Source organism: Eubalaena glacialis, chromosome 10 (genome assembly GCF_028564815.1).
Source record: "Eubalaena glacialis isolate mEubGla1 chromosome 10, mEubGla1.1.hap2.+ XY, whole genome shotgun sequence".
In the NCBI taxonomy this organism is placed as follows: Eukaryota; Metazoa; Chordata; class Mammalia; order Artiodactyla; family Balaenidae; genus Eubalaena; species Eubalaena glacialis.
The window spans coordinates 116,824,388-116,832,220 of NC_083725.1; the positions used below are offsets into that span (position 1 = coordinate 116,824,388).

At 59.7% G+C, this 7,833-nt stretch overlaps 1 protein-coding gene across 1 annotated transcript; it reads left to right on the forward strand.

The window, feature by feature from the left end:
- The first annotated feature begins 96 nt into the window (after positions 1 to 96).
- Positions 97 to 7,627, forward strand: RHOD (ras homolog family member D). Its single transcript, XM_061203834.1, has 5 exons — positions 97 to 279; positions 3,376 to 3,463; positions 4,233 to 4,342; positions 6,334 to 6,468; positions 6,996 to 7,627. The coding sequence occupies exons 1-5, from the start codon at positions 148 to 150 to the stop codon at positions 7,161 to 7,163; spliced, it is 633 nt and encodes a 210-aa protein (XP_061059817.1). The 5' UTR covers positions 97 to 147; the 3' UTR covers positions 7,164 to 7,627.
- Positions 7,628 to 7,833: the final 206 nt, after the last annotated feature.

Below are 7,833 nucleotides of genomic sequence, written 5' to 3' on the forward strand. Positions count from 1 at the left end.
CCGGAATCCGCCCGGCCCCTCACCTGAGCCGCCAGCCGCCGCCCGCACTTCCTCGCTCCGCCCCGCCCCGCCCCTTCCACATTCCTGCCCCGCCGGCCCCGAGGCCGCCGCTCTGCTCGCGCTCGGCCCTCCCTCCGCCGCCCCGCGATGAAGGCGGCCCAGGCCGCGGGCCAGGAGGCGCCGCCCGACGCGCGGTCCGTCAAGGTGGTCCTGGTGGGCGACGGCGGCTGCGGGAAGACGTCGCTGCTGATGGTCTTCGCCGAGGGCGCCTTCCCCGAGGTGAGTGCTGGCCCGTCGGGCGCAGCGGGGCGCCGCGGCCTGGGTGCATCCTTCCCCACCCCGGGAGGGACGTGCGCCCGTCCTGCCTCCCCGCAGAGCGTGGGGTTGAAGGCAGTTCTCACTTTGCCCGCGGGAGTGACATCGCCTGTCAAGTGCCAAGAATGCCACCTACCTGGGGGAGGTGTCCCGGGGACTGACTTAGGCGGCCTGGGGAACGTAGCGGGTCCTAAGAGAGCACTTGGTGGCACAGCATGGCTAAGGCGGACGGACAGCCTTGGCTTCAAATCACGGCTTTGCGACTTACAGCTGTGCGCCCTGGGGCAAGCCGCTTACCCTCTCTGTGCCTGTTTCCTTAACTGCGTAATAGGAATAACGGTGGTGCCCACCTCCCAGGGTCGCAGTGATGAGAGAGTTCATACAGGTCAGGGGCTCAGCTCTGAGCTGCAACAGGAAGCACTCACTGAAAAGTGGCCAGCGTTTTTCTTGGGAGACATCGTGTCTTCCCCCAGCTCTTGCCCCTACAATGGATGTCCCGTGGGCTCAGCCTTGGAGGGTAAGAGCACACCAGCCGCTCAGACAGCTGGGTTAGCACCTCAGTCTCCAACAAACTCTGGGGCCCTCAGTACTTTGCTCAGCCTCTGTGAGCCTCCCACCCCTCACTCGACCTCGCCGGGGTGGTGGTGAGAAGGAAGGTAAGGCTGAGAGACAGCCCCGAGTTGTACCTGGCATGTCCTTGACGCCTGAGCATGTGGACTGTCATTCCTTCACCGGCATGCCTACCGCCTGTCCAGGCGGACTCGGCGGCACCAGGACGGGGTCTGGGCACACCCACCCACCGTGCCCCACTCAGCCCAGTTCCCCTGGGAGTCCATGCATGGGTCTGCTTCCAGCATCACCTCCCCCCGCCTGCTGATCCCAGCCCCCGCCAAAGCCCTGGGGTGGTACAGCACTGGGGGGTTGGATGGGGGAGGCAGGAGCAGCCGGGCCTGCTAACCCAGAGTCAGCCTTTCTTTCCACCGTGGCAGCATCGAGCCAACTCTTGCTTTGTGGTTTTTGGAGCTGATGTCACATCCTTTGGCCAGTCACATTTTTTTTAGCTGTGGGGGAGGGATGTGTTTCCAGGCCCCCCAGATGCTGCCTGTGAGAACCCAACAATTATGGCAGTGCGGGGAGCACCACAGAGTGCCACAGAGAGGCTGGGCCAGCCGGGGCCCAGGAGAAGTGCTGGGAGGGGTGGTCCCTCACCACCACTGTCCTGGGCTCTGAGACGGCCTTGCGGGTGAGATCCATCCCAAATGCAGAGAGGTTACAGTGCAGAAATGGGCATTTCACAGTTGATGGACAGTGTGTGTTTTTCACAATTTTAAAAAAATTAATTAATTTATTATTATTATTATTTTTGGCTGCGTTGGGTCTTTGTTGCTGCACGCAGGCTTTCTCTAGTTGCAGCGAGTGGGGGCTACTCTTTGTTGTGGTGCGCGGGCTTCTCCTGGCGGTGGCTTCTCTTGTTGCAGAGCACAGGCTGTAGGCGCACGGGCTTCAGTAGTTGTGGCTCACGGGCTCTAGAGCGCAGGCTCGGTAGTTGTGGCGCACGGGCTTAGTTGCTCCGCGGCATGTGGGGTTTTCCTGGACCAGGGCTCGAACCCATGTCCCCTGCATTGGCAGGCGGATTCTTAACCACTGCGCCACCAGGGAAGTCCGGACAGTACATGGTGAGGGACACTCTGAAGGGAAAGGGAGAGCATGCCTGTCACCAGAGGGCTGGACCTGCCTTGTCTAGGTTCCTCTCCTGTTTGGGGACCCTGATTTCCTGGGACCTGTCTGCCTCCAGGCACAAGAGACACCTCTCCATTCATTCATTCATTCATTCATTCATTCATTTATTTATCTATCTATCTATCTATCTATCTATCTATCTAGGCACCACCCGGCTTGCGGGATCTTAGTTCCCTGACCAGGTTTCAAACCCAGGCCCCGGCACAGAAAGCACAGGGTCCTAACCACTGGACCGCCAGGGAATTCCCAAGAGACCTCTTCATTTAAAAGAAACACAAGGTCTGAGAGCTGGCAAGGCCTTCATTTTACAGATGGGAAAACTGAGGCCAGAGAGAAGAGTCTTGCCTCAGGGCACAGGGCCCCACAGTGTCCCCCGGTCTGTGGTCCCCCCACCCAGCCCTGAGCAAGGGAGCAAGGCCTGGGCACCCAAGATGCAGGCGGTCCAGCACGCCCCTTGGTGCAGAGGGCTTGTGTCGTGGCAGGGTTTTGAAAACCTTCTCCCCTGTTGCTCAGACCCCGTCTCTAAAAGCTCCCACTCTTCATTCCTGCACTTGTGTAAAAGCCCGTCCTGCTTCCATTCATCTAGCCTTTGTGGAGAGGGGGTGAGCTCAGGCGCAGCAGGCCTGGGGTGGAGGGGCCTCTGGCCTGGGTGACCTCCCCCTGGGGCCAGGCAGGGCAGGTAAGGGAGACAGAAACAGGGGCATCCCGGTTGGATTGTGAAAGGTTGAGAGGCAAAGGAGGGACCCCCAAAAGCTAGGAGCTCCCCAGGGCAGGCAATGAGTCTTTATTAGTTGCTCCCGGGTGTCCAGAATCGGATCCAGAGAGGGTGCTCATGAATGAATGAATGAATGAATGAGTGAGTGAGTGAATGAGCAAACATAGGTTAATGTCATTCCAGGAGGAGGGGACAGCAGGAAGGAAGGCTCAGAAATGGGACAGTCTGGACGAGGACGGAGATAAAAATAACAGTCCTGGCACGTGTAGAGTACTTATTTTCTACCAGGCCCTGTGCTCGGGGCTCCGCAAGAAGCGCCTCCTTGAATTCCTTCAGCAACATGCTGTGCTGGGGGCTCTAATAGACCCACTTTATAGTCGCAGAGGAGGCCAGGGAGGTTCGGTGCCTTGGGAGGGTGCACAGCTACAGAGTGGCAGCTCTAGGCCTCCACCCCACCAGCCAACTCCCTCCCAGAAACTACTCCACTCTGCTGACTTCCAAAGAGCGGCAGTGCCGCGGGCACTCCTGGGCTCTGGCCTGGGCACTGGGACCACCCACTTCAGATGCTGCCTTCTCAGCTGCCCCCTTGACCCCTTCTTCCTCAGAGCTACACCCCCACGGCATTCGAGCAGCTCACCGTGAATCTGCACGTGAAGGGCAAACCCGTGCACCTCCAAATCTGGGACACAGCAGGTGGGTGCCAGGCTGGGGGAGGGGCAGAGTGGGAGGAAGGGCCCCACTCCCTTCCTTCCGAACCGGGGAGGCCAACTAGTCTCCAGGGAACAGGTGTTGGCCAGGATTAGGGCCCCCGGGAGCCTGAACCCTCCTCGCTTCGGCATCTGTGTCTGCTGCTTCCCCAGCCCAGAGCAGCCCACCGTGTCCTGGAGACGAATCGGAGCTCTTAGCTCTCAAGGGGTGGACTGTTTCTGGCCTCCTGAGCGGTCCACCCTGGCTTTAGCTTCTGTAAGATCTGTTTGAACGTGACCTCTGCCCTCTAGCCTCCTGACCTAGCCCACCAGAGGGTTCAGGGTCAAATCTACATCAGAACTCAAAGCTAAACTCCGGGAATCCCAGTAGCCTCCTTACCTTGGTTGGGCTGTGATATCTTTGCCCAGGTCCCACCTGCCTCTTTCTCCTCATCCCCCATCCCCGCCCCAAGTCCAGGGCAAAGCAGGCTTCTGAGTGATGGCCTCAGACATCCCCCACTCCTTCCAGAACAGGGCTCTCTCAGCAGTGGTCTCGCCCAGGCCAGGGCTGGCACGTCCCACAGGCCAGCCAGGGGAACACAGCCCCGAGGGGGACATTCACGTGTTGGATCCTGAGGCACAGATCTAGGCCCTGATCCAGATCATCCCCACCCACACCCGCCCCTGGTCTTGGTTGGGGTGACCTCCCTGATGCTGGGGAGGTGCTGACAATGGGCAGGAAATCTGGAGGGAGTGACCACCCCTATTCTACCCAGGGCAAGTCGACTACGACCGCCTGCGGCCCCTGTTCTACCCTGACGCCAGCGTCCTGCTCCTCTGCTTTGACGTCACCAGCCCATACAGCTTTGACAACATCTCTAACCGGGTAGGTACAGGGGGTGGGGGGTAGGGAGGCACAGCTCCATAGCCGGGCCACTCTGCTCCACCCCTACCCTTGACCCAGCAGACTGTCAGAGCTCGGCAGGCCCTGGATGACATTGGGTCCAGTGCCTTTGGCATAAATATGGGGAAACTGAGGCCTAGAGAGACTTAGCCAGGGTCCCGCAGGGATTTGGTGGCAGGGTCTGGACTGGCCCTCTGACTCCCGGTCCAGTGCTCCTTGTCTGCCCCATACTGCAGACTCAGAATGCTGTGGCTCTTTCTACCTGATCGCTGACGTCAGGGCTCAGGTAGGATGAGGTCTGAGGCTTCCCTGTTGCGTTTAGCAAAGTGGAGTCAGGGGAGGAGACCCTTTTCAAGGGCAGTGACCCTGCCTGAAGATGCTGGGCGACCCAGAGGCCCCTTGCATCTCCCCAGCCTGGGCCTGCCCAAGGTCACACGAGCCATCAGTTTCCAGCAGCTCTCAGCCTCCATCAGCGTGACTGCTGGCTCCCAGCGGCCTCCCAGGATGTCCCCCAGTTACCTCAGAGGTTCCCGAGGCTGCACACAGGTGTCAGGGAAACGGTCCCTTGAGTTCCTCTGCCCCTACTCAGCAGCCACAGCCCCGCCCCCCCTGCTGCCAGGGCCTCCACGCGCGCGTGAATGGCATGCTCCAGGGTTCCTCAGAGCACAGCCAGTGACAGCATTGGTAACCATAACCACAACGATGATGGCAGCATTTGCTGAGAACTTACTGTGTGCCAGGTACTGTTCTAGGCACCAAGGACCAGGCAAGTGGTGGCTGGGACCGGGGTGCCAGCAGACGGGGTGGTGAGAGGCCAGAGGATATTGAATCTGTTCGGAAGGCAGAACCGAACCGTCAGCGTTTGCAGATGGATTGGACATGGGTGGGAGAGAGACATTTGATCAGAGCACCTGGAAGGTGGACATGCCATTTCCCAAGATGAGAAGGAGCAAGCTGGGGGCAGGGAGGTGGGCGATGGAGGCCCGTTGGGCATCCCAGTGGAGGGTCAGGCAGGCAGGCAGAAGTCTGAGGGTGCAGTTCCTGGGAGGGGGCAGGGCTGGGCAGATCCATTTAGGAGTTGCTGGTGGGGAAGAGCTGTGGGCTGGGCGTGGGGGAGACGGGTGCTGTCACCTGGAGACCTGAGGTCAAACGGGAGAGTGCGGCCCTGGGGTGAAGCGCAGACCAGGTTTCAGAGGAGGGAGTGATCGCTGACGTCAGGGCTCAGGTAGGATGAGGTCTGAGGCTTCCGTGTTGCGTTTAGCAAAGTGGAGTCAGGGGAGGAGACCCTTTTCAAGGGCAGTTTTGTGGAGGGGAGGATTTGCCGGGACCGCACACCGGCCCCATCTGGCTCCAGAAGCCAGACGGTTTGATGTCACTTTTTCCTGAAACTGAGCAGGCGTGCGCTGCTGGAGATCTAAAGCCTGGATTCCAGGCTCCCAGGTTATAGTCGAGACTGAAATAACCAGGCCCTGGAGCCTCACATTCCAAAGAGCAGCTGACACGGGACAGGAGTGCCCCCTCCAACAGGCAAACAGCTGCTGCGACCATTTTGTGAGCTGCTTTAGTTTTAAAGCCTCACTGATTTCTTTATATATTTTACCCTGTTGGGGAGATGGTCATGGGACCCCTTACCTTGCAGAGGTAGGATTCTAGAGCAGGTGGGAACCGGGCTCTGGGTGCCACCCCCTGGGTTCAAATTCTGTCACTTCCAGTTGTGTGACCAAGGCCAAGTGATATAACCTCTCCGAGCCTCAGTTAGTGCATCGGTACAATGGGATTGATGATAGAACTTGCTTCATAGGGACCCGGGGGGTTAATGTGTTCATTACATGTAAAGTCTTAGCCTGGCACAGAGTAGTTCTCCCTAAACTGGCTTTGCTGATTATTGCTGTGGGAGTCTACCTGGAGGGCCGGAGAGCGGCCCACTCCCCTGATGGCTCACACACACCCCCTCACCACCTCCCTCCCCATAGTGGTACCCGGAGGTGAATCACTTCTGCAAGGAGGTGCCCATCATCGTCGTGGGCTGCAAGACTGACCTGCGCAAGGACAAGTTGCTGGTGAAGAAGCTGCGGAAAAATAGGTTGGAACCTGTGACCTACCACAGGGTAGGAAACCCAGCCCGGGGCGCGGGGGTAGGGGTGCCAGGAGAGGAAACCCCTGGGGTAACGCTGCTCCGGCCCAGCCTCTCAGCAGCGCCAGACATCTGGCACCCGCGGGGTGTGGGTCAGGGTAGGGGTTGTTTTGGAGGCAGTCATGGTCAAGAACTGCCGGGCTTGGAAGTTTCCAGCTGTGGGATGGAGAGTGAGTGAGTGCGGTGCACATCAGATGGTCCTGCCTACCTGCTTCACAGCTGGGGGGGACTCCCCGGTCTTCAGTCCGCAGGCCCCTCTCTGCAGCATGCCTGGGTCAGGCCGGGAAGTTAATTAGTTGATGCCTCGAGAGGCAGAGACCCAGCCGGGAGCTGAGGCAGGAAACCCGATGAAGCCATCGATGGGCTTGGTCAGGCCAGGGGACAGGAGCTGTGGGTGTCCTAGGAAGACGCACCTAGGATGGCCAAGGGGCTGGGGGTTGGCTGGACATGAGGCCCCAGCGGCACCCACCTGACGGCGGCCCCGTCCACTCTCCCTGTTAGGGCCAGGAGATGGCACGGGCCGTGGGTGCCGTGGCCTACCTCGAGTGCTCGGCTCTGCTCCAGGAGAATGTCCACACCATCTTCCAGGAGGCGGCCAAGGTGGCCCTCAGCAGCCGCCGTCGCAACTTCTGGAGGCGGATTACCCAGAGCTTTTGTGTGGTGACCTGATGGCCTGGGGCGCTCCTTCCCTGACCACACCAGCAGCGCAGGAAGGAGCTGGGCGCGGACCTTCTGGCCAGTTGGCTGGGCTGGACCTAGTCCCCAGGCTGTGACCTCTGAACTGTACCTCAAACAGATGGGCACCACCGAGGCTGGGCCCCTGACCCTGGCGCTGGTATCCCTGGACTGGAGAGAAACCCCTCTGAGGCCTGAGGAAGGGGGCTCCCGGGCTCACCAGCCCTGTGGAGGGCTAGGCCTGGAGACCCCTGGAATCACTCCCAGCTCCCAGCCCTGGACTACATATCCTGGAGCGGCCTGTGCAGCCTGGCGCCACCTCGTGGCTCTTCCCGGGGCTGCATCTTCAGGACCCGGTGGTGCTAGGACCCTCCAGCCAGAACTCACACCCTGCCCCCGTCCCCCTTCGCCCTGCCCATCCCAGTGGTACTGTAACACTAAAATGACATCACTTGTCAGTTGCGTCACGCCTCTTGTTTCGAAATGCCTTTACACACACGTTCCATGGTGGGTAAGAGCGCACCCCACGTAGGCACTGGATCCAGTGTAATTACCTGGATCCAAACCCGGCTTTATCACTTTAGAACCCTGGGCAAGTTACTTGAACTCTCTGGGCCTCTCGTCTGTGAAATGGGACCAATCACAGATGACCTCATGGAGCTTT